This window comes from Panthera leo, chromosome D4 (genome assembly GCF_018350215.1).
Source record: "Panthera leo isolate Ple1 chromosome D4, P.leo_Ple1_pat1.1, whole genome shotgun sequence".
NCBI lineage: Eukaryota > Metazoa > Chordata > Mammalia > Carnivora > Felidae > Panthera > Panthera leo.
In genome coordinates this window covers 45,674,724-45,700,733 of record NC_056691.1, presented here as the reverse complement: position 1 = coordinate 45,700,733, position 26,010 = coordinate 45,674,724, and the positions used below count along the sequence as shown (strand labels likewise).

The 26,010-nt window shown below is 45.3% G+C and overlaps 4 protein-coding genes across 4 annotated transcripts; 1 reads left to right on the top strand and 3 right to left on the bottom strand.

Moving 5' to 3' along the window:
- Window positions 1-523: 523 nt before the first annotated feature.
- On the top strand, window positions 524-1,046 carry LOC122205239 (ubiquitin-conjugating enzyme E2 variant 1-like). The gene has a single exon (XM_042913441.1). The coding sequence runs from the start codon at window positions 536-538 to the stop codon at window positions 959-961; it is 426 nt and encodes a 141-aa protein (XP_042769375.1). The 5' UTR covers window positions 524-535; the 3' UTR covers window positions 962-1,046.
- Window positions 1,047-6,071: 5,025 nt separating this feature from the next.
- On the bottom strand, window positions 6,072-6,700 carry LOC122205264 (interferon omega-1-like). The gene has a single exon (XM_042913490.1). The coding sequence runs from the start codon at window positions 6,698-6,700 to the stop codon at window positions 6,110-6,112; it is 591 nt and encodes a 196-aa protein (XP_042769424.1). The 3' UTR covers window positions 6,072-6,109.
- Window positions 6,701-13,813: 7,113 nt separating this feature from the next.
- Window positions 13,814-14,380, bottom strand: LOC122205003 (interferon alpha-like). Its single transcript, XM_042912936.1, has one exon. It carries the CDS (start codon window positions 14,378-14,380, stop codon window positions 13,814-13,816), a length of 567 nt encoding a protein of 188 aa, XP_042768870.1.
- An 8,247-nt stretch (window positions 14,381-22,627) lies between these two features.
- LOC122205000 (interferon alpha) lies at window positions 22,628-23,197 on the bottom strand. Its single transcript, XM_042912932.1, has one exon. It carries the CDS (start codon window positions 23,195-23,197, stop codon window positions 22,628-22,630), a length of 570 nt encoding a protein of 189 aa, XP_042768866.1.
- Between the last annotated feature and the right edge of the window lie 2,813 nt (window positions 23,198-26,010).

Below are 26,010 nucleotides of genomic sequence, written 5' to 3'. Positions count from 1 at the left end.
GAGAGAGTCCCTGAGATAAGAAATACAGTGAATGAATTTTCCCCTGTTAGTAATGTGTTTCTGTTGCTATCTAATAAGCTTTTTTCCCCTTTGTATTTTTTTATGTGCATGTGTTTTGTTTTTTGTGTTGTGTGTGTGTGTGTGTGGTTTTTTTTTTTGTTTTTTTTTTTTTTGAGAGAGAGAGAGAGAGCGCGCGCACGTGCACAAGTGGGGAAGGGGCAAAGAGAGAGGAAGACACAGAATCCCAAGCAGGCTCCAGGCTCCGAGCTGTCAGCATAGAACCTGACGTGGGGCTCGAACTCATGAGCTGTGAGATCATGACCTGAGCCGAAGTCAGATGCTTAACCAACAGAACCAACGAGGTGCCCCCTCTTTCAATAAATCTTTTACCTCTGCATGATTTTGGTCATTTGGAAATTATTGGTTCACTGAATTATATCGTCCATCCAAATGTTGACACATTTCATTTTATAATTTTTAATGGTTTTTTTTTTTTTTTTTTGAGAGACAGAGACAGGAGCGACAGCGACGCAAGATGGCAGCCACCACGGGCTCGGGAGTAAAAGTCCCTCGCAATTTTCGACTGTTGGAAGAACTGGAAGAAGGCCAGAAAGGAGTAGGAGATGGCACAGTTAGCTGGGGTCTAGAAGATGACGAAGACATGACACTTACAAGATGGACAGGGATGATAATTGGGCCTCCGAGAACAATTTGTGAAAACCGAATATACAGCCTTAAAATAGAATGTGGACCTAAATACCCAGAAGCACCCCCCTTTGTAAGATTTGTAACAAAAATTAATATTAATGGAGCGGTGGACCCAAGAGCCATATCAGTGCTAGCAAAATGGCAGAATTCATATAGCATCAAAGTCATCCTGCAAGAGCTCCGGCACCTAATGATGTCTAAAGAAAACACGAAACTCCCTCAGCCGCCCGAAGGACAGTGTTACAGCAATTAATCAAAAAGAAAAACCACAGGCCCTCCCCCTACCCCCCTCCCATTCGATTTAAGCAGTCTTCATTTTCACAGTAGTAAGTTTTCTAGATACGTCTTGTAGACCTCAAAGTACTGGAAAGGAAGCTCCCATTCAAAGGCAATTTATCTTAAGATACTGGAAACGATACTAATTTTTTTTGTCCATTTAAAATATATAAGTTGTGCTATAACAAATCATCCTGTCAAGTGTAACCACTGTCCACATGGTTGAACTTCTGGGATCAAGAAAGTATATTTAAATTGATTCCCATCATAACTGGTGGGGCACACATCTAACTCAACTGTGAAAAGACACATCACACAATCACCCTGCTGCTCATTACATGGCCTGGGGTCTCTGCCTTCTCCCCTTCTCCTCCCCCTGCCTCCCTGCCTGCCTCCCTCCCCTCCCTCCTTCCCTCCCTGCAACAGCCCTTCAGCTTGGGTTGGCTTGCTACAGTAGGTGTGAAGGTTTCAGGTCACAGCCTGTGGGACTACTGCTGAGTGTGTGGGGGTGCTGCAGCTGCACCCCTGCTTTTTTTTAAGTCTTAAATGATGCCCCCCCCACCACACCCCCCCAAGCCATTGTCCCTTCTTAACTTTCCACCGCCACCCTTGGCCGAAGCATAGATTGTAACCCCCTCTGCTCCCCTCTGAAATTGGCCTTTGGTGAGGAATTCAGGGCTCTCCCCATATCTTCTCCCCCACCTTAATTGAGGGCTGCTGCTTTTTCCTTCCTCCTCCTCAACTCCCTTTTTGTACCATCACCACCCAACACTTTCCACAGTACTTCCTTGCTTTGGCCAGAAGCCATCAGGTAAGGTTGGAAAGAGTCTCTGACTTCGCTCGTTTAGTTTTGGAACCACATTTACTCACTCTCCACCAGCCTGGGAAAGAATATTGGGTCCCCAGCCCTGCCACCCTCTGCTGTCATCGTCAGCTGATGCGGTCTTTTAGCTCAGGTTCTGATAAAGTGAAAAGAACAGTCACCAGGGGTACTCACACCCGCCAGCTGTCAAAGTTCTTGGTGGTCAAACTTGGAGAAAGGCCACAGAAGACACTTGTAAGCACACACGATCCCTCTGAATGAATTTTCTTTTCCTGTAATTGCTTTTGCTTTTAAAAATTGAAAAAGTTTTACACAGGGTTCTCATGTGGTCATCTTGCAATCCACTTGGGTCTAGTTTGTAATATGGCAACTGGAACAAAAAGAACCTTGAATTCGGTGCATACTTTGGTTTTGGTGCTGCTGTTTCTCACGGTCCTCAGCAGGGATTGAAAAAGAACTCGGTGTGCACAGCGGATCCCCGAAATTGGCGGGCTTGACTTCCTGGCAAATTGCTGCATTTTTCCACTTTTCTGTTCAGGACCACTAAATGCTGAGATGTGGATGCATACCGAAAAAAAAAAAAGAGAGAGAGAGAGACAGAGACAGAGACAGAGACAGAGTGCAAGTGGGGGAGGGGCAGAGAGAGAGGGAGATACAGAATCTGAAGCAGGTTCCAGGCTCTGAGCTGTCAGCCCCGAGCCTGGCCTTTGAGCCTGTGGCTCAAAGCCACAGACCATGAGACCATTACTTGAGCAGAAGTCGGACGCTTAACCAACTGAGCCACCCAGGCACCCCTGTGCATGTTATTATAACTAATTAATTACTTACTACAAATAAATCAAGAGTATCAGGATCTTGGCAAGAGTGGCGGTGATTAGGCACTGTAGATGAACTGACATGCCTTTGAAGGCCACTACTTGTAGATGCTGAAGATACTCTGGGAGATTTTTCTAGTAGTCGGCACATGTGCTCTGAGTTTTCAAAGCATGAAGGGAGGCCGGTCTGTGTGCTACATCTTTGGAGCTTCTCAAGTGGTGGTGACATTCTTGGAGTTGTCAAAATATCTATTTATTTTATTTATTTTAGAGAGAGAGAGAGAGAAGGGGAGGGGGCGGGGAGAAGAGAGAGAGAGAGAGAGAGAGGGAGGGACGGAGTGAGAGAGAGAGAAAGAGAACCTCAAGCTGGCTCCACACTCAGCATGGAGCCCGACACAGGGCTTGATCCCAAGACCCTGGGATTATGACCTGAGCAGAAATCAAGAGTCAGATGCTCAACTGACTGAGCCACCCAAGAGCCCCAATCTATTTTTGCCTTTAAGTGAGTTCAATCCTCATCTTCAAATAGAGACAATAATAGACTTAAAGCTCTCTTAGAGCTAGAATATTTTGATATAGAGTTTCTGTCAGGTGCCTGGAGACTCTCCCTCATCCCAGGAACTTAATGTGTCTATGGGTCCTGAACAAAAATGACTCACTGAGATTTGACCCCAGAATCAGTCTGGGAAATACAGGTATTTCCTGTTTCTAGTGTAGGTCTCTCCTAGAAAAAAACATCTCCTCTCTTCAGTGTGTGTTTGCATCAGCTTAGATATAGAAATTGAGCACATCACTTTTGAACACTTTTGAGAAGTTCCATGTTTTTACAGAACAAAGTTGTTATACATTATAATGAAGATATTGTTCTATAAAGTATAAATACCATGCGCAAAATAAAATCCATAAAAACAAATTTAAACCTGTCAGACTGATCGCTGAACAGAATTCATATTTCTCTGATTAAGGCCACTATTGCTGATTCCAAGCTTCCGTTTTCAGTTTTTTGAGCAACTTCTAAAATGCATGACCACCTGGACTTGTACGAATCATTTGTTGTTGTTTTACGAGAGCTTACTTCTCTTCCTTTTTCCCTTAGTTTTTTTTTTTTTTTTACCAGTTTGTTAATGAAGAGGAAGCACCTGCTGATTTCCACTGTGACAATTTCTTACACACAGAGATGGTAACCCACGTTTCCCTCGAAGTAATACCTTATTTCTCTCCCCCCACTTCACAAACAAGCGTATAAAGATAATTTCTGGGGCGCCTGGGTGGCTCGGTCGGTTAAGCGTCCGACTTCGGCTCAGGTCATGATCTCGCGGTCCGTGAGTTCGAGCCCCGCGTCGGGCTCTGTGCCGACCGCTCAGAGCCTGGAGCCTGTTTCCGATTCTGTGTCTCCCTCTCTCTTTGCCCCTCCCCTGTTCATGCTCTGTCTCTCTCTGTCTCAAAAATAAATAAACGTTAAAAAAAATTTAAAAAAAAAGATAATTTCTATACATGGTATCCCTAATTCTCGTTCTTGTGTTTTCTCTTCCACCTGCTCCTATCTGGCCTCTGCCCCATTAATTCCACTAAACCAAAACCATGCTAAGGCCACCAGCCCCATCTGTTTGCAGGTCCATGGGGACAGTTCATCCACACCTGCCCTACAAAGCACCACCCTGACCCGTATTCCCTTCATGGTCAAGTCTTGTCCCCATGTGTCCTTCCAACTGCACTGGCCACTCTGCCTCAATGCCCTTCCCAGACTTTCCTCTGCCTGACCTTTAAACATTGAATGGACATCTCATTGTCCATTCTACTTATACGTGACCACATTCATTCCCATGCCTCGTCCCCAGATACTCAGTAAGGAATCCCAAACTGACACCTCCCTCATGGTATTTTTGTAAATTCCAGACCCACATTCCCAACTGCAGGTAAGACTTCAGCACTCACGTGTCTCCCAGGCACCTTAGAAAGGATATCTAATATCATTCTTCCTTGCCAGCATCCTTTGTACCTAAAGCTTCTTGTGTAAGAACATCACTTTCTTTCCTTTGCTTCCCTTTGTAATTTTTAACATAATTGAAATAAAATAAACATCAGTACTGTTTTTTATGTCTCCTTCCCTATAAGGCTGAGTTTCAACACAGCAGAAACTGTATGTGCTTTATTTACCTCTAGATTTTTTTTTTATTTTTTAAAAAGATTTTACTTCTTTCAAATATAATTTATTGTCAAATTGGCTAACATACAGTGTGTAAAGTGTGCTCTTGGTCTCCGGGGTAGATTCCTGTGGTTCATCACTTACATACAACACCCAGTGCTCATCCCAACAAGTGCCCTCCTCAATGCCCGTCACCCACTTCCCCCTCTTCCCCACCCCCACCCCTATCAACCCTCAGAATGTTCTCTGCATTTTGGGTCCCTTTTGGTTTGCCTGCCTCCCTTTCTGTTTGTAACTATTTTTCCCCCTTTCCTTCCCCCATGGTCTTCTGTTAAGTTTCTCAAGATCGGCATATGAGTGAAAACATGATATCTGTCCTTCTCTGACTGACTTATTTCACTCAGCATAATACCTTCCAGTTCCATCCATGTTGCTGCAAATGGCATGACTTCATTCTTTCTCATTGTCAAGTAGTATTCCATCATATATATATATATATATATATATATATATATATATATACCACATTTTCTTTATCCATTCATCTGCTGATGGACATTTAGGCTTTTCCCATAATTTGGCTTTTTAAGTAATATCTACACCTCCAATTTATAAACCGGAAATCAAGAGTTGCACGCTCTACAGACTAAGCCAGCCAGGTGCCCCTTTCATTTTTTAAAAAGTGAGGTCCATGCCCAAAGTGGAGCTTGAGCTCACAACCCTGAGATCAAGAGTTGTAGTTCTACTGACTGAGCCATCCAGGCACCCCAGGTGACCTCTAGTTCTTGACCACAATTACACATTTGTCATTTAGATACTCCCGTTTTGACATATACTCTGCATGGAATGAATGAGTAAATAAATTTTACTATCTGTTCCTCAATATCATTTACAATGATGTGGGTTTTGATTTTAGAACAAACATTCGAGAAGTTCTCTTTGATAAGTATATAACATATAAAGCGAAATGCAAATTTAATAACATGGAGGGGTAAATATGTTTTGTAAATTTTAATGCAATTTAAAGATGAACATTTCACTGTCTGTAATTTCTGAATTCTATAAATACGATAGATGCAAGAAAGAATACATATAAATAAATAAATAAATAAATAAATAAATAAATAACTTTTTTAAAAAAGGGAAACCAAGCATCAGAGAAGTCATCTCTTAGAGACTAACAATCCTGAAGCTGAATTTTTTAAAACATCTTCTTCATACTATTCACAAAGTATTTGTTGAGTTAAATTCAATGAATTCTCTACTAAAGCAGGAATGAGTCTCTTGAAGTGAGCAGGCATAGTGCAGGATGATGTGGCACGTCAGGCAATGAGAATCACTTCAAGGTGACCCCAGGTCTCCATCCTTGATGGCCAAGCTGTCTTGCAAGGTCGCCGAGGAGGACAAGGCTCTCATGATTTCCAGTCTGACAATTTCCCAGGCGCAGTCACTGTATCCCTGGTCCTCCAGGTAGACGCGGATGTCCTGGAAGTACCTCTTGATGGCCAGGGCAGGGCCGTGCATCCCCGGGGCGCGCTCTCCCTCGCCCGTGGCCTGCACCAGGCAGGCGTCCAGGGCTTCCAGCTGCCGGTGGAGGCCAGAGCGGAGTCCGTGCAGCGGCGCGGGGCTCCAGGCCGCCGAGGAGCGCTCCGTGTGCAACAGGTTGAAGGTCTGCTGAAGCAGCTCCCGCAGGACGGCGGCGGCGGCCTGGGCCTCCCGGAGCTGGCCGCCCTCCAGCATCTCCCGGGGGAAGCGGAAGTCTTTTCTGGCCCGCAGGCACAAGAAAGGGGACAGTCGCCGCATCTGGCCCAGGAGCACCAAGTTGTCCCTGCTAACCTGCGCGTGGCTCCCAGGCAGGGCACAGCCCAGAGAGCCTCCAGGGCGGCAGGTGAGCAGCGCCAGGGCGGTCAGCAGAGGGCGCAGGAGAGCCATGGGGAAGCCGAGGGGGCTGCTGGCCGGGCTGAGCTGGGGGACCTCGGGGCCGAGGTTCTCTGAGCACGGCCTCGAAGCATGGCTCTTAAATAGGGAACGCGGACAATTTCATTTTCTGCACATCCTCTCCACTTCTACTTCCTTTTTTTGTTTTCATTTATGCATTCTCCTTATTGTGTAAGAAGATGTCATCAATCTAAAGTACTACGTTGGCAATGGAAACTTTATTTCCCAATAAACTTCTGATATGTCCACCCCAATGGACACTTATCAACCAAATGAGAAACGTCTTTGTCCTAAAGACTGGAGTGATGTAGGCATGTAGGTACTCATACACACACCTGCTCACATATATGTTTTCATATATGAACATGGCTCTTTGTGTTAGAAAGAAACTTTGGCCTTGATCGTGGACTAGGTTTTTACCCTCTTTACTTCATACAGAGACAGGCTCCTTCATTCCTATGGGTTTTTGTATCTTGCTACGTTCTGACCAGACCACGTACGGTAAATAAGCTCTTTAGAACCAGGACTGGGTTTTAATTACTGTTGTATTCACATTAGAGGCTTGTGGTGATAAGTGAATGAGTTTCTTGGATGTTTCTCTTCATTCTAGAAATAATTGATGCAGGTCCATGCAGTTATGCTTCACTGGAGCCTCAGGGTCAAGACTAATACAGACACTATCCTTCTGCCATTTTGTAACCCATCTACAGTGCTCCTCAGGCTGTGCCAGTGTCCCCAGCAGGAAGCCCCGTTCCGGTCTGGGACATGTAGCTGTGAAGATTCTAATCCCAGATCATTTTATTTTCTCAGCAAACCCTCACGCGCAAGGTTGTTATCACCTCTACTAACATGTTCCTCTGGAGTGACTGAGTGTCCTCAACCCAACCTCTCCTGGACTCACTCCCCGAGGGCAGGCTCACCTTGTCCCGAGGACATTAGAATTCCCCTGCTGTGGAGGCACTGGTTTCTTTGTTAGCAAAAAAGTTAATGCCCCTCATTCCTTCCCTCCACCCCTGGAGTGTTTTTGTGAGGGACCCTAGCTCTCAGTGTTGACCTCCTCCTCTCCTCCTCCTCAAAGTGTCAACAGCTCTCAGATGCCAAGGGCAAAAGTTTGTTTCCTCTAAGGAGGGGAGTGACCCAACTGTAATCATTTCACCTTTAGTAAGAAAATACTTTTATTTTGCCACCATAGCTTTTATTGTTCAATCTTTTACTTCAATCATTGAACACTAGTTAGACTCAAAACTTCTGAGCTGGGCTCAGGGGACTCACTGATGATGCCTCTCAGTGGAATCTTTCAGCCCAGAAACTAGCGATTCTCAGGTGTTCATTCAGTCTAGGCATTTCTGTTTAGCTTCTTAGTCTGTTCCTCCCTCTCATGCTCAGAATGAAGGGGATGAGGCCGAGGCTACTATGTCAGAGAGATATGTCTTTTTTCCTTTATTTATTCATGATCTGTCATTTTAAATTAAATGAAGATAACAACAAAAAGAATTCTAATAACTTAGTTTTTACACAGTGGTGACATAGTCTGTCTTCCTCCTCCTGCGTCGTGTTCTACATCATCCTGAGGTTAATACAAAGGGAAGTTAAAGAAAGGCCAAGGGGCTGCCCCATTTTTCTCTATCATTTTCAAAACATCAGTTGTGTTGTTTCCCATTTCAACTTTCCTAGAAAGCAAATCATGACAGTTCTGCATGGGCAAAAACAAACAAACAAACAAACAAACAAAAACCTCACAAAGGTTAAGTCCAAATGTCACGAAAGTGAAAGAAGTGACCTTTCTGCTGACAAAATGTAAGTGAGCGCGATTCGGTGCAGCAGAACCAGGGACTGGGAGCTCTGGCAGAGAGAAGAACGAAGGCCACCCCGAGTTCCCCCAAATCAGCAAAAGAGCTGTGTCAGCCAGAGGCTCAGAGAAGACCAACTCCTGGATCCACGGACGGCCCTCAGCTCTGCAAGACCAGCACCTGATTTTACTTTCACTTAATCCCCATATGATCAGCTCTGAGGAGAGACGACAGGGGTCGCATCAACCAGCTCACAAGAGACTGGCAAGCAGACCCCACCTGCTAACCCCGTGTGGAAGGATCAGGATCGCAGATATTTGCCTTGCCCGAGCACGCTACCTCGTTAAGAAAGCCACTCACTCAATGGCAGTATTGCCCTGAGAAAGGGAATTGGATGGTCCTAAAAGATTCTGCTCTTCATCTGCATAATAATAAGGATGATGATGTTTTATGATGATAACACCGGGGTTGATTGGATGCTAACTATTCTAAGATCTTTGAAATGATGAATTCAGTCTTCTCAATGGACCCATTGGGATCACAGTCATTTATACAACGGTTTAGAGAGAATATAAATCTAGAGGAATAAATTATCCTGATGGGAGGAAAGATCCAAGGTCAAAACCATAAGGAGAATTGAGATAATGACTTTTCTGGAAGCACCTCTTAAGGGAATGAAGGATAGAAATGGACATTGGAATTCAGAAAGGCTATGGCATGAAATCAGTATGGCAGGAAGGGTGAGGTGATCAAGGATTCCAAATTCCACTTCAGATGCCAAAGGGTTGTCGTCTATGTTTTGGACGGCAACAGGGGCTGTGGTATGAGTCACCTAAATGGACTGACTTGACATTCTAAGGACAAGTTGACAAAATCCCTTTTAAATAGTCATAAGGCAGTAGATTTTTCTGCCAATTGAGACAGAAGTTTGCAGCTGGCACTGGAGTAGCCCCCCCCCCTCCCTTCCAATACCCTGCAGGCTGCTGTGATGTCATCGTCACCCCTGCTGGGGACACTACTATTGGCCATGTCCACATAGGAGAAGTCTGTGCTCCCAATGTCCACTTGAATCTTCTCAGGGTCCGGAACTGAAGGCTCTGGAGAGCCTGGACTCAATGCTGCCCTTTGGTGTTGTTCCACCCCCTGAGGACATGTCACTGATCCCATGGACCCTTTTACATTTCTCTTCTCCTTCCATGTTCCCCAGTGGCTGCGGACTTTCGACACCTTTACGTTTTCAGATGTGCAGCTGTGGTTTTTTGAAGAAACGAGCCTCTTGCACCTGTAATCAGAACACAGTCATGCCCAAACACAGGCACAGATGAGCGCCTGGGTGTAGATGTGTGGGCAGGGTTCCCCGAGTTTTGTGTTTCTGTGCTGGACTGGGCATCTGGGGGCCTTGACCACCGCAGCCCAGCAATCAGCCGGCAGAGGGTGGAGCTATGGCCCGATGCACACTCTGACTTCTGAAGCTGGAGAACGTTGGCTGCTTCCGCTGCTGCTGCAAGTGATCTTGCCAAGCCCATCAGTGGGCATCTGGCAACAGGCCCTGTCTCCTCCGTGTCCCCTGTCAGGTTGGCCAGAAGTGCCTGGGGATGGAAAGTTGGCAGGTGGGGGCTCAATCCCCTGGCCAGTGCCTCTGGCCCTGCAGCTAAGTTCTCCAAAACTTTTGAATATTTAATATTTAATATTTTGAATATTTGAGTCCTTTAAGTCCTTTAAGTCGTAGCTTAAAGGGACAATTTCAGGAAGAAGTCGAATTTCTGCATGCATCCCAAACCCTTCCCCCAGTTTTGGTCGCTGCCCCAGTAGCACATGGCCACCAGGGGGCGGTCTTCCCTGAAAGGAGCTTCATTCGCCCACCCTTCAACGGGATCCCGCTTTCTGTTTCCTTTTAGCCTCAGTTGCTATTACATCACATTCAGTGGAAATTAAAAGAAAGTCTCTCTTGCAGGTGTTTCTGCAAAACCTAGACGTTTCATTTGGTTTTTGCTTTCTACTTGTGATGTGCTGCTCTTAAGGGAAACTTTAAGCTGAGACCGCAACGGAACAGAAATAGGCTGACAGGTCAAGGGAGTGAGCAACCACGGTGCGTGGGAACTTCCGTCTGGGACAGGGAGGAAACCCTTAGGGCAGGGGAAAAGTGTCCTGGAATGCTGGGGGAGGGGCAGGTGCCAGAATATTAAAGAAACATCATGTCCTTCTGTACTTCCACCTAGATGTGTATTCTCAACGCTCAGATATTAACACAAGCCACCGTTTCATCACTGAATATAAATAAGACACTTTTTCGAAATGAGGAATGAATCAGTCAGCCATCTCTAGAATTCACGATAGAATTCTGGTTTTTTAGGCTGCCTCCTTTGAAGGTCAGTTAGTGCAAGGTAGGACAGGAAAGCTTGGTAAGAATTGTGTAGAAAGAGACAAACGCTATTGTCATATATAGCTGTCTGAAGAAAACTAGGAAAATACGAGCCATGTTTTTAGTCATTACTCTCAGGAAGATGCAATGCTCGGTGCCTTTCATGTGCATGACTTCATGCATAATATTCTACTATCATAAGGTTTTTTTTTAATGTTTATTTATTTTTGAGAGAGAAAGAGACACAGAGTGTGAGCAGGGGAGGGGAAGAGAGAGAGAGGGAGACACAGAATCCGAAGCAGGTTCCAGGCTCTGAGCTGTCAGCACAGAGCCCAATGCAGGGCTCGAACTCACACACCGCGAGATCATGATCTGAGCTGAAGTCAGACTCTTAACCAACTGAGCCACCCAGGCGCCCCCATAATATTCTACTATAATTACTCCTGAATTATATACGACGCTCTTGTGCTCTATGGATTTCCTTCTTGGTGTTGTATTTTCAGCTGATTTTAACTAAATTTTTCTTTGCCTTAAGTATTAACAAAGAGAATGCCTGACCCAGCTTCCCACTTTCATTTTAAGAAAACCTGTCTGTCTTTATGTCCATAATAATTTTGCTATTTTGGGATCCACCAATGATTGTAGTAGTTACAAAATTAGGGAAAATTACCGGTGAGTAACATAAGAGAATTCTTATCATATCAAACTCTCTTAGAAAATGAAACATGGCAGAAAACTGCTGTAGTAAACCAATGTCACAGTGATCAAAGTTAAGTAACTGAATTCATAAAGCCAATAATTCCAGGAAACATTATTGTGTCAGTGGTAACAGATGTTTTGATGAAGGATTGAATTAGTTAACTATTCCTGCCTAGTGAATTCTTAAAGATGAATAGCTTGCTGATATACAAGGTAGTAAAAACTAAGGATAAACCATTGAAAGTAATTAAGTAAATCATGAATCAAAATAAATGCAATTAACACATTAACATGCCAGTGCATCAATTTCATGAAATCACCCACAGGAAACCATATGGCATAAAAGGCAGAACGACGCACAGAAAAACTACCCCACAACATTTTCCAGATCCCACGCTGTCTTCTCCGCTTCAGAGGCACTAACTTCTCTTATTAAGGCTTCCATCCACTCCGGGGTGGTTTCTGCTTATTAATTCCACCAAACCAGCTCTCATGAAGGTCACCGATGGTATCTATTTTTCTGACACAGCAGGCAATTAAATCCACATCGTCCGTGAATCCACTGACACTCTTCTAAGCACAATGTATTTCCTCAAATACGCTCCTCACCATCCTCTCTTGTTATCCTTCTACTGAATGGTCAGTATACTTGTGTATTCTTTGTGTCTCTTTTCTCTCCTCCCTTGAATGATTGAGGATCGTTAGAATCCAGTTTATGTCTTTTTCTCACACTACACTGTCTCCCCCACCCCACCCCCAATCCCCCGTCCACCTCTGTTTCTGGCTTCCCATTGTCACATATGGACCGCTAGGCATGGCGTTACTTGTAAAATGCAAGCTCACTTGTCCTCTAACAATGGTAATTTGCACTCCGATGTCTCCCAGTCAACTGTAGAGATGGACAGCTTTTATTTTTATTTCTTGACATACTTCGTTCTAGCACCAGGTGAGAGAATTCACTTATTTGCCTTCTTCATTATAACATTAAGTATGATTATTGTTTTTATTATTTTTAATGTTTATTTATTTATTTTGAGAGAGAGAGAAAGCATGAGCAGGGGAGGGGCACAGAGAGAGGAAGACAAAGGATCCCAAGCAGGCTCCATGCTTCCAGCCCAGAGCCCGACACGGGGTTTCATCTCACAAACCGTGAGATCATGACCTGAGCCCAAATCAAGAGTCAGATGTTTAACTGACTGAGCGACCCAGGTGCTCCTGGTTATTGTTTTTAGATCTATCCCTAGAAAAATGAAAGATAAAGACATTAGAACTGTATCTGTGGGACGCCTTGGTGGCTTAGTCCGTTAAGCGTCCGACTTTGGCTCAGGTCATGATCTCACAGTTTGCGAATTTGAGCCCCACGTCGGGCTCTGTGCTGACAGCTCGGAGCCTGGAGCCTGCTACGGATTCCGTATCTCCTCTCTCTGCCCCTCCCAGACTTGTGCTCTGTCTCTGACTCTCCCAAATAAACAAATGTTAAAAAAAATTAAAACAAAAAAAAAAGAAACTGTATTTGTTAGGTCCTATATCCTTGGGGCAAAGTACAACTTGTCTTATAGGAAGTCAGTTGCTACTTCTTATGTTAACATAATATAATAGGTAAATGCATTTTGCTATCCATTTTTTTAATGTTTATTTATTTTTTTTTTGAAGGAGAGAGAGACACAGAGTGTGAGTGGAGGAAGGGAGAGAGAGAGAGAGAGAGACACAGATTCTGAAGCAGGCTCCAGGCTCCCAGCTATCAGCACAGAGCCCGACACGGGACTCAAACCCACAAACCGCGAGATCGTGACCTGAGCCAAAGTTGGACGCTCAACCGACTGAGCCACCCAGGCACCCTTTGCCATCCATTTTTAAATCAAGTTACAAAATTAGGCCTGGATTTCTTTTTAAACACACTTCCTATAGTAAAATTGAATAAACAAAAAACAAACACTAAATTGACAAAATATAAACAATACATTTTATTATATTACCACAATGTAAATGTGCACATATTATATGAAAAAATTTGATCTTACAAATAGTTAAATAAATAAATATATAAATAGACAAATAGACATCAGCATGGTCATTGATAAGTGGCTAGTGCTTGTAGAGTTGACATGATGTCATTTAATACTCCTGAAAACATTGGACAAATTGATTCCATTCATGTCACAGCAGAATGGAGAAATGAGAGTCTTTGACATGGCAGGACAGGTGGAAAGTGTGGTATGATTAGTCAGTGAGAATCATTTCCATGTTGAACAGGTCTCATTTCTCGCTCCTTAACCTTTTCTGCAAGGCTGTTGACGAATACAAGGACCTCATGATTTCTGCTCTGACGATCTCCCAGGCACAAGGGCTGTATTTCTTCTCTTGCAGGTAGAGGGAGAGTCTTTGGAAGTAGTTCCTCAGGATGGAGTCCTGGTTGGTGAGGGGAGCCTCTCCCTCCCCCACCTCCTGCATGACACAGGCTTCCAGGCGGGTCAGCTGCCGATCAAGTCCCGTGCAGAATTCCTCCAGGAGGGTGGTGTTCCAAGCAGCAGACGAGGACGCCTCTGTGCAGAAGAAGTGGAAGATCTTCTGGTTCGTCACGTGCACCACAGAGAGGGCTTGGGCCTTGTGGGACTGGTCTCCACCAAACACGTCCTGGGGGAAGGCGAAGTCATTTCTGTCCTTCTGGCAGGAGCTGGCAGGGAGTCTCCTCATTTGTCCCAGGAGCGTCAAGGCCCTCCTGTTCAGCAGGCCGTGGGTGTGAGGCAGGTCACAGCCCAGAGAGCAGACGGAGTTGCAGCCCAGCGCCACCAGGGCCACCAAGAAGGAAGAGGGCAGCGCCATCGGGGATCTTGCAGATGCTGTCGGCCTGGCTGGGGTGGGCGACTCTGTGACCCGTGGCTCTAGGTTCTCTGAACATCTTCCCTTGTGCGTGTGGCTTAAGTAGGGAACATAGCAGTTTTCACTTTCTGAACGTTGTCCTTACTTTCTACTTCTGTTTTTGCTTTCCTTTATGCACCTTCTACTTGGGTTTAGAGCATGGGTTCCACAACCATTTTTTTTTTCATCATTACCTCCTGCCTCCAGAGTTTTTGTACATATTTATCTAATTGAACCTTCTAAGAAAATTTAATAACACAGATACACATTATGTGTAATTATGTACTGTATATTTAACTGTACTTTATACATAAAAAATCATAAAAAAGGAAATATAAAGTTTACTCTATTTATCCAATGCAGGGTTAAGAATTACTAAAAATTTTTAAAAGTTAAAATTTAATGCCATTGATGCTTAAGTATGGACCTAAATTTGATTTTTTTAATGTTTGCTTATTTATTTATTTATATTTTTAATATGAAATTTATTGTCAAATTGGTTTCCATACAACACCCAGTGCTCATCCCAATTGGCGCCCTCCTCGATACCCATCACCCACCCTTCCCTCCCTCCCACCCCCCATCAACCCACAGTTTATTCTCAGTTTTTAAGAGTCTCTTATGGTTTGCCTCCCTCCCTCTCTAACTTTTTTTTTCCCCTTCCCTTCCCCTATGGTCTTCTGTTAAGTTTCTCATGATCCACATAAGGGTGAAAACACATGATATCTGTCTTTCTCTGTATGACTTATTTCACTTAGCATAACACTCTCCAGTTCCATCCACGTTGCTACAAATGGCCAGATTTCATTCTTTCTCATTGCCAAGTAGTATTCCATTGTGTATATAAACCAAAACTTTATCCATTCATCAGTTGATGGACATTTAGGCTCTTTCCATAATCTGGCTATTGTTGAAAGTGCTGCTATAAACATTGGGGTACAAGTGCCCCTATGCATCAGTACTCCTGTATCCCTTGGGTAAATTCCTGGCAGTGCTATTGCTGGGTCATAGGGTAGATCTATTTTTAATTTTTTGAGGAACCTCCAACTGTTTTCCAGAGTGGCTGCACCAGTTTGCATTCCCACCAACAGTGTAAGAGGGTTCCCGTTTCTCCACATCCTCGCCAGCATCTATAGGCTCCCGGTTTGTTCATTTTAGCCACTCTGCTGGCGTGAGGTGACATCTCAGTGTGGTTTTGATTTGTATTTCCCTGATGAGGAGCGACGCTGAGCATCTTTTCATGTGCCTGTTGGCCATCAGGATGTCTTCCTTAGAGAAGTGTCTATTCGTGTTTCTGCCCATTTCTTCACTGGATTATTTGTTTTTTGGGTGTGGAGTTTGGTGAGTTCGTTATAGATTTTGGATACTAGCCCTTTGTCCGATATGTCATTTGCAAAAATCTTTTCCCATTCCGTTGGTTGCCTTTTAGTTTTGGTGATTGTTTCCTTTGCAGTGCTGAAGCTTTTTCTCTTCATGAGGTCCCAATAGTTCATTTTTTGCTTTTAATTCTCTTGCCTTTGGCGATGTGTCAAGTAAGAAGTTGCTGCGGCTGAGGTCAGAGAGGTTTTTTCTTGCTTTCTCCTCAGGGTTTTGATGGTTTCCTGTCTCACATTCAGGTCCTTCATCCATTTTGAGTTTATTTTTGTGAATGGTGTAAGAAAGTGGTCTAGTTTCATTCTTCTGCATGTTGCTGTCCAGTTCTCCCAGCACCATTTGTTAAAGAGACTGTCTTTTTTCCATTGGATATTCTTTCCTGCTTTGTCAAAGATTAGCTGGCCATACATTTGTGGGTCCGATTCTGGAGTCTCTGTTCTATTCCAGACCTAAATTTAATTTGTGACTTATAACTTATTTACTTATATAAATTTTATATAAAGTACATAAGTAAATTAAAATTTCTATAAAGACATAACTATTTCAATGTACTTAAATATTTAAAATCATTCCAAATTGCTTAAAGCAAGAAAAAATTTTAATTATTCACTTAAATTATTCCCTGATTTATTTTCAGTGTACTGAATTTTAATGTTGCCTCATGACAAAATAATTTTTTTCAGTTTATTTATTTACTTGAGAGAGAGCACAAGCAGAAGAGGGGCAGAGAGAAGGAGAGACAGAATCCAAAGCAGGCTCCGCGCCATCAGCACAGAGCCCGACATGGGACTCAAACTCATAAACCGTGAGATCATGAGCTAAGCTGAGATTAAGAGTCAGACGCTTAACCGACTGAGCCACCCAGGCGCCCTGACAAAATAATTTTTAACTTAACCTGCTGCTAGATACTCTTGAAGATATTGTCACAATATTTTTCTGTTTCCCACTAGATAATTGCTGATGTGTTGAGTGAGTTTTGTAGAATTAAATCATAAAATATAATATATTTGTATTTAATTCCCAAAGCCCATTTCACACGAGGCTCAGACAAAAGCAACATGCACAAGACAGCCCATAGCAGCTCACAAATAAGCAAAGGCCACCTCTCCCAGAATGACTTTGAGATCCAAGAAACAATGGAGAGAAACTCTTCCAATCACAGAGACGGCTTAGCCCCAGGTTTGTCACACTGATCTTGCAGATGTTTTGTGTATATTCCACAAATCCAATGTCCGTGCTTCTCGTATGATACCCAAGAAAATCCAATGAGAGAAAATAAATATTAAGGAATAATGTTTTGTTAGACTGGCCCAATGTTGAGCTTTGCAGTGCCACAGACCACTGCAATATTCCAGGCTGGTTCACAACCCTAGGAACTTACTGTTATACCCTTGGAAGCAATTGTAACAACTATTCCACCTGGGGTGGCAATGCTGATAATGGGGGAGACTATTCATATACAGAACCGGGGAGTATGTGAAGTCTCGATACCTCGCACTCAATTTTGCTGTGAAGCTAACAGCTCTTGGGGGCTCAGTTGGTTCAGCTCAGGTCATGATCTCACGATTCATGAGTTCAAGCCCCACATCAGACTCTCTGCTGTCAGCACAGAGCCTGCTTCAGATCCTCTGTCCCCAGTCTCTCTCTGCCCCTCCCTTATGTGCTCACTCTCTCTCTCAAAAAAAAAAAAAAAAAAAAAAAAAAAAAAAGAAAGAGAACACTTGTGCTTTTTCAAAACTGTATCCAAGGTAAGGAAATTGGCTTATTATGTTATTGGAGTCCGTTCTTTCCAGGAAAGAGCCATTTTTCTCTGTAGAAAAGACTCCTGCCTGGGAACAGACTTCTGTAGACCACAAGCCACGTCTCCAGACCCGGTCATTGTCTTTGTCCATCTTGGCCAGTAGGTGGCACTCTTCCTTCGTAAATATTTTAACGGACCCCTGACTAAAATGATGCTGCTTTCTCTTTCCTTTTTCCCTAAGCTAGTTACATCATTGCAGGAGGAACATTCCCTCATGGCCAAAAATAGTCACGAGAAGAAAAAGAAGAGAACAAGAACTCTCCTATGAGAGTTTCCAAAAACCTAGAACTTTCACACAACTCTTGATTTCAGTTAGTGACTTTTGCACATGGCCAGAAACCACAGCGGAAAAGGAAGCAGCTGTGTGAATGGGCAGGGCAGGTTCAGGAGGAGAGACTGAGGAGAGCAGAGCTCACTGGGGGTTTCTACACTGGGGCAGAAGGAAACACTGTGAGATGCAGGTGAAGAATGAGATCTGGAGAAGCGGGAGGAAAGGGGAACGTGCTAGTGTCAGAATACATAGTGCACGTGTATATACATAGTATCTATGTGCACATAGTATATTAGTAGGTATATAATTGCATTGATGAGCCACTTGATCCCAATTCTGTTTCTTTAGACTATCAGCATTTTGCAGTCAGTTACAGAGAGAGGGCTAGGAGAAGTTACTTATGCTCTTATAGACCTCTACGAATAAATAAGAACATGATGGTAAGCCTTCATTCAGTGGAAAATACTCCGCTAAGTGCTTCTAAATGTTCTAACGTGACCACCCTGCTAAGGGGACACAGGAAAGTTAGAGGGGCTTGCAGTTTTGTCCTCCCTGTCCCCCGAGTGGAAGAGGAGAGAGGGCTGGACTTCCCTTCCCCCGGTGGGGGTGGGGGGAGGCTCTAGGAAAATCATTTCCCTGGAGAGCAGGCCTTTGTTGAGGGGAACAGAAGACTGAGAGGATTCCCAGCCAGTGATTTCTCTTTCCTTTCCTCTGCTGGAAGCACCAGGAGTTTGTTTTCTCATCTTCACAGTGAGAACCTGGTGAAGGTTTCTCCCGAAGGTAACACTCACAAAAGCCTGTGGCCCCCAAAGACAGGATATCTTGCAGTTTTTCGATCTCAAGCTCATCCATATGGAACTGCCAGTAATTCTTCCATTTCAGCTTCAGTGTTTCTACCAATACGAGCTTCAGCTGTGCTTTAAACTCTTGCATTTCTGCTCCCAGTCATCCAGGGTCTCTGTCTGCATCCCCCTCTTTCTGCAGAGCTAAGGGCGGCAGCTGGCACCTCGACCCCCAATTCTCTGATGGGTCTAAGAAGAGTTGTTGCTTTTCAGCTTGTTTGGCACTTGTGTTGTAGTTGATGGAAGGTCAAGGCTGACGACCAGCCCAGCTGATTACATGTTGGATGGGAACCAGAACGTCCGCCAATACATGAATACGTATGTCCCATCGTTAGAGGTAAGTGTCTCCCAAGGAAAGAGGCCCGAGAGATAATCACTGGAGAAGAACATTGGAGCACATTTTTGAACAATTTAACTCGAGCAGAAATAAAGTCAGTGAAATGACTAAATACCTGGGAATGTGACTTCATGTATTAAAGAGAATCATTTTGGGGTCTCCTTCCTTCCTCCTTACTAATTGTTACGAATTTGAATATGCAGACAACGATCACGTGATTTGCACTCAGGCATCTTTCTAGAGGCACAATCACTCCATTGCTTCTCTTTAGACTGAGATGAAGTCCCGGATGGAACTTTTGTCCTCTAGTGAAAGGTTCTTGCAGGAGTGTCCGGGTGTGTGCATTTGAGGCAGGTGTCCCAGGTTCCGGCTGTCCCTGGAGCCCCGGGCAGTTTGTCCAGCAGAATCGGGTTCCAGGCAGCGGATGGCACTTTGTGAGGAACTTAGAAGGTCTGCCGGAGCAGCTCCTGAGGACAGAGGTGGCCTGGGCCTCCTGCAACCGGCAGCCACCCACCCTCTCCCCGGGGGGGATGCCCCTCAGTCAGGAGAACGGGGACATCCTCCTGATCTGTGTCAGAAGCAGTAGGTCTTCCTGTGAAGCCGCCCGTGGCCGGGAGGCAGGTCAGAGCCCAGAAAGGAGATGCGGCCACAGGGATCCAGCAGGAGTCCCGCAGAGGGGGTGCGTGCTGGGCACCTGAGGGGTCTGGTGGCCTGGGTGACGAGCGAGGGGGGCATCTTGGGCCCTAGTTCATCTCAAGTTCTTTTTCACATGTCTTTTAATACAAAACCGTTTTCATTTTCTGAATGTTCCTGTATACGTTTTATTCTTCTCAAGTTTTTTTCCTTCCTTTATGTAAGCCTTAGATTAGAGTAGATTAGATTAGAAAACATTAACCCTATGAATTACTCATTTCACTATTTCATTGAAGTTTAATTTGCCCCAGTACTTCAAATGTTTCAGCGTAAAGGGATCCAAAGCTTTCAAATGACGGAAATCTTTTGTGTTACGATCAAAAGTAGGTAGGTGTTGTTCTCCTTGCTCAGGACATAGTTTTACCTCCGATCCTGAGCTCTGTTGTTGTGATTTTTATTTTTTGCGCATCAGTCAAGATGCCTGGTCCCTTTGGGTCAGCGTGCCCATAGCCCTGTGTGTGACACCTGGCTCCCCTCGCTCACTCTCTCTTTCTCTGTAACTGGCCGCCAGGAGTCAGCTCATCATACTTCCAGCTTTGAGCAAAATTTTATTGGAGGGTGACTGCTTTTGTCCCCCAAATAATCAACTGTCTGCGACCCAAGCTTGTTTCTGTGACCAATTCCTTCTCTTTCTGTCAGGTGCTCAAGAGTCAGATTTTTCCATAGCTTCCAGAGGACACAAACGTTATGCACTTCATGTGTGTAGGGGGCACTGGTGTGGGTAAACTATCCTTTTTTTTTTTTTTTTTGTAACCTTAAATAGCAACAGGAATTTTATTTTGCTAAATGTTGATTTCTATGTGGAGTTCAGTTTATTAACCTGTGGAGTCCTTCTCATGCTCTCAGTTTCTGAGGCCGCAGGGGACTCAGTGTTGATTTTCCTGCTGCTGGAGGCTTGCACTGAAGTAACTAATAAGGGTTCCGGGGTTAGTGAGTCAGTTCTTTTCTCCTGGGCTATTTGGTTCATCGTGATCCATCTCACAGCGAAGATGTGGGGCAGGGAGGCCACATACCTGAGAAAACTAACCCCTTTCTTTACTAGCTTGGAGTTTTCTACATTGTATATGTTCTTTTTAATTTAGTAATTTTATAGGCACGGGTGGACTTCTCTTCTGAATTCCTTTCTCCTTCATCTTGAGGTCAGTACCAAAAGAGGGAAGCAAGAGTGAAAACGGGAAGGGCCTATACCATTATTTCCCATCAGTTTTGATACAGCATCTTTTTCTTTCTCCACTCAGCTTTCCTAGAAAGCTGTCACGGCATTGGGATGCACCGAGGCACCAGGAAATCAAAGGCAAATCTGACCGTGGTGATGGCCTGATGGCCGTGGAAACGCTAGGGTGGCTCCCAGGTGAGAGGAAGCCAGCAGGAGCCCTTGGCTTCTGCTACCACCTTCCACCTGCTCACTGTGGTGCCTGCTTGTGAATTCCACCCAGCCCTCGCTAAGGTCAGTTCCATCTGCTTCCCCACATACTGGAAGGTTTCCGTCCACAGAACAGCTTCCTGACCTTCCGCATAGTACGCATCAAAATGATAATAGATTATCATGGTAAGGAATGAAAGGTGCCATGCTTTAAAATAAACACAACGTTAAGCATATGAACATGATTTGCCAATACATCCAATCCATGTATCTATCCAGAGACACACATAGCGCAAAACGGAGAACTCTGCAGGAAAAAAAAAAAAAAATTCACGTAATTCCCAATTCCCATTCTATTCTCCTGTTGCATTGCAGCAGGCACATCTCTCACAACTATTTGCTCCTTATAGCTGAACTTCTCTTCTCTTATTCACTCATTCCCTCCCACCCTCCAATATGGTTTCTGTGAGTTCTTCCAAACCAGCTCTCACCAAAGCTTCAATGCCCCCTTCATCCCAGTGCGGTGGGCACTTGACATCCACATTTTACAATGATGCAATTCTTTGAAGCCATTTCAGTCCTTGAAATAGACTTTTACCGATATTCTCTCTTACCCTACTACCTCATGGCCATTCCGTCTCTGTTTCTGTTGTGGCTCTTTTCTCCCTTTACCATGTGAAGTTTCGAGGAATCAATCTGAAGTTCTTTGCTCATGCTCTCCTCCTCCCGTGTGACCGCTTCTGTTTTAAGGCTTTCAGTTAATGGAGTTGCTTGTAAATTGCAGACTCAAATATCCATTTTCCAAAGAATATTCGCACTTGGAAGTCTACCAGTCAATTATAGGAGATATCTACGGCTTTTGTTTCTGTTTCCTGGCATGCTTTCCTGCAGATTCTGCTGAGAGAACTCCATTTTTCCCCTTCTCCTCATCCTACCGTTTAATATAACCGATATAAATTCAGTGTGATTATTGTCTTTAGGTTGCTTTCTCCACAAAACTCACTGGTGCAAAAGCAGAACTGGATTTGTTATGTCCACCCCTATCCTGACAGCCGCATACAGACTGGCTTAGAGAAAGTCTATTTTTAATGTATAACGTGAATAATGTAATGAATAAGTGAATTGCACAATCCATTCTTTCATCAGAGTTGTTTCTTTTTTAAATGATAAACAAAGACAAGAATTTTTCTATAGAAAATATTTAATAAAGAAAATAATAAGTTGAATAAATATAAAGAATATATTTTTCTCTTAACCACAAAGTGAAAGTACATCATTATTATTCAAATATAATTTAAATCTTATAAATAGTTAAGTAAATAAATAAATTGTTAAATAGATCAGCAAGGTCATCGGAAAGTGACTAGTGCTTGTAGAGTTGACATGATGTACTTAAGACTCCTGAAAATATTGACAGATTGATGCCATTCATGTCACAATCACAGCAGAAATGACTCTTTGACATGGCAGAACACGTGGAAAGTGTGATATGATTCGTCACACTTTAGTCATTTCCATGTTGAACGGGTCTCATTTCTCGCTCCTTAATCTTTTCTGCAAGGCTATTGATGAATAATACAAGGACCTCATGATTTCTGCTCTGACGATCTCCCAGGCACAAGGGCTGTATTTCTTCTCTTGCAGGTAGAGGGAGAGTCTTTGGAAGTAGTTCCTCAGGATGGAGTCCTGGTTGGTGAGGGGAGCCTCTCCCTCCCCCACCTCCTGCATGACACAGGCTTCCAGGCGGGTCAGCTGCCGATCAAGTCCCGTGCAGAATTCCTCCAGGAGGGTGGTGTTCCAAGCAGCAGACGAGGACGCCTCTGTGCAGAAGAAGTGGAAGATCTTCTGGTTCGTCACGTGCACCACAGAGAGGGCTTGGGCCTTGTGGGACTGGTCTCCACCAAACACGTCCTGGGGGAAGGCGAAGTCATTTCTGTCCTTCTGGCAGGAGCTGGCAGGGAGTCTCCTCATTTGTCCCAGGAGCGTCAAGGCCCTCCTGTTCAGCAGGCCGTGGGTCTGAGGCAGGTCACAGCCCAGAGAGCAGACGGAGTTGCAGCCCAGCGCCACCAGGGCCACCAAGAAGGAAGAGGGCAGCGCCATCGGGGATCTTGCAGATGCTGTCGGCCTGGCTGGGGTGGGCGACTCTGTGACCCGTGGCTCTAGGTTCTCTGAACATCTTCCCTTGTGCGCACCTCCTAAATGGGAACACGTGAGTTTCCATTTTCCGAATCTCCTCTTACTTCCTATTTTTGTTTTCTGTTTTTCATTTTGCATTCTCCAAATGGGTTTAGAGCAGTGCTTCTCAACCATTTTTTTTAATTATTGTCCCCTTCCCCTGACCCCTGAGCCCTTTTAGATTTTTTTTGCTAATTGAACCCCTAATGAAATTTTAATGACACAGTTATACTCTATATCTATTTATGTACTCTCTCTGTATCTATCCTTTATACATAGAAAAAGAGAGTGCCAAACTTCCTTTTTTATCCAAGGCAGGGTTAAAATTGATAAAAATTTTAAGCTAAAAGTAAATTTAAAGTTATTAACATTTTATGTATCTCTATAGCTAAGTTTGCAGAGCAAATTTTAACATATTTACGTATATAAATAGTAATGTATTAAGTTACATATTCAAATTGAAAATTATACAAAGACAATAATAATATACATGTAATGATATACTTAAAACGTTTTCAAGAACTTCTAAAAACAAATGAAAAATTACAGTATTGTCTTAACATGTATTTTTAGGTCTTAACTTTTAATTTTGCTTCGTATCAAAAAACAATTTTTCATTTCACTAGCAGCTAGATATTCATCAAGATATTCTCAACATCGATTTCTTTTCAGCAATTGACATAATTATAAATGAGTTGAATAACTTGAGTAGAACTAAATGATCAAATATAAACTACTCGCATTTAGTTTTAGAGCCCAGTTCACGCTAAGGCTCCAACGTAAGCACCGTGGCCTCTTCTAGGTAAGGGAAGCCCACCTCTCACAACACAGCTTTGAAATGTAGCAAATGATGGAGGGAGAGTCCTCTGGCGATCCAGCTACTGGGCCATTGACGATTTCGGTGGTTTTCCAGGCGGCCGGCAGGTGGCCCGCGGCCGTCCTTTTCGGAAGTGGCTTTGGGGCAAAGAAGCTGTGACTTTGAAACCGAAAGCGGAGCGTCGGGGCAGCTTCTGGGCAGCTTCGGGGGACTCCAGGCTGAGCCGTTCCAAGAGCGCCAGGGCAAAGCGAGGGCTGAGGCGCTCTCGGCGCCAACTGTGTGCTGCCTTTATATCCCCGCAGAGCCCTGCTTCTCCCCGCCCTTCACGCCTGGCGGGCACCTCCTCTGTGCTTCCTCCTCCAGGAACATCCTCCACGGGGAGGGAGGCGTGGACCTTGAGTTTTCTGGGCTCCCTGTGTCCAGAACGCTCCTTTTGCGCCGAAAGTGCAGCCGGGCCATTTTTTCCAACAATCGTTTCCTAAACGAACTGGAGGCTCCGAACCCGCGTGAGCGCGTTGAATCGCGCTGTCAGCCTAGGGTAGCGTGTGCGCCCGAGGCCGCGGCCGAGACCGGCTCGGACAGGATTGGGGGGTAAGAGGGTACGGAGGACAGGGCCCGAAGGCAGGAAGATGGGAGGGTGGGAGGAGGGGGCGATGGAGCGACGGGATGAGCGGACAGTGGGACGTTAGCGCGATGGGACGACGGGGTGATCAGGCGTCGGAATCAAGGGACGACGGGACTGTGGGACGATGGGACGATGGGACGATGGGGCGATGGAGCGATGGGGCGATGGGGCGATGGGGCTATTCGACGATGGGACAATGGGCGATGGGGCGATGGGACGATGGGGCGATGGGACGATGGGACGATGGGGCGATGCGACGATGGGGCGATGGGGCGATGGGACGATGGGGCAATGGGCGATGGGGCGATGGAACGGTGGGGCGATGGGACGATGGGGCTATTCGACGATGGGGCTATTCGACGATGGGGCTATTCGACGATGGGGCGATGCGACGATGGGACAATGGGCGATGGGGCGATGGGACGATGGGGGAATGGGACGATGGGACGATGGGATGATGGGACGATGGGGCGATGGGGCGATGGGGCGATGGGGCGATGGGGCATTGGGACGGTGGGGCGATGGGACGATGGGGCTATTCGACGATGGGGCTATTCTACGATGGGGCTATTCGACGATGGGGCGATGCGACGATGGGGCGATGGGACGATGGGGCGATGGGACGATGGGACGATGGGGCGATGGGACGATGGGGCGATGGGGCGATGGGGCGATGGGGCGATGGGGCATTGGGACGGTGGGGCGATGGGACGATGGGGCTATTCGACGATGGGGCTATTCGACGATGGGGCGATGCGACGATGGGGCTATTCGACGATGGGGCGATGCGACGATGGGGCTATTCGACGATGGGGTATTCGACGATGGGGCGATGCGACGATGGGACAATGGGCGATGGGACGATGGGGGAATGGGACGATGGGACGATGGGATGATGGGGCGATGGGGCGATGGGGCGATGGGGCGATGGGGCATTGGGACGGTGGGGCGATGGGACGATGGGGCTATTCGATGATGGGGCTATTCGACGATGGGGCGATGCGACGATGGGACAATGGGCGATGGGGCGATGGGACGATGGGGGAATGGGACGATGGGACGATGGGATAATGGGACGATGGGGCGATGGGGCATTGGGACGGTGGGGCGATGGGACGATGGGGCTATTCGACGATGGGGCTATTCGACGATGGTGCTATTCGACGATGGGGCGATGCGACGATGGGACAATGGGCGATGGGACGATGGGGGAATGGGACGATGGGATGATGGGATGATGGGACGATGGGGCGATGGGGCGATGGGGCGATGGGGCATTGGGACGATGGGGCGATG

Bases quoted from the DNA above. Each gene is read 5' to 3' on its own strand.
- LOC122205239 (XM_042913441.1), top strand. From the start codon at position 536: ATGGCAGCCACCACGGGCTCGGGAGTAAAAGTCCCTCGCAATTTTCGA.
- LOC122205264 (XM_042913490.1), bottom strand. From the start codon at position 6,700: ATGGCTCTCCTGCGCCCTCTGCTGACCGCCCTGGCGCTGCTCACCTGC.
- LOC122205003 (XM_042912936.1), bottom strand. From the start codon at position 14,380: ATGGCGCTGCCCTCTTCCTTCTTGGTGGCCCTGGTGGCGCTGGGCTGC.
- LOC122205000 (XM_042912932.1), bottom strand. From the start codon at position 23,197: ATGGCGCTGCCCTCTTCCTTCTTGGTGGCCCTGGTGGCGCTGGGCTGC.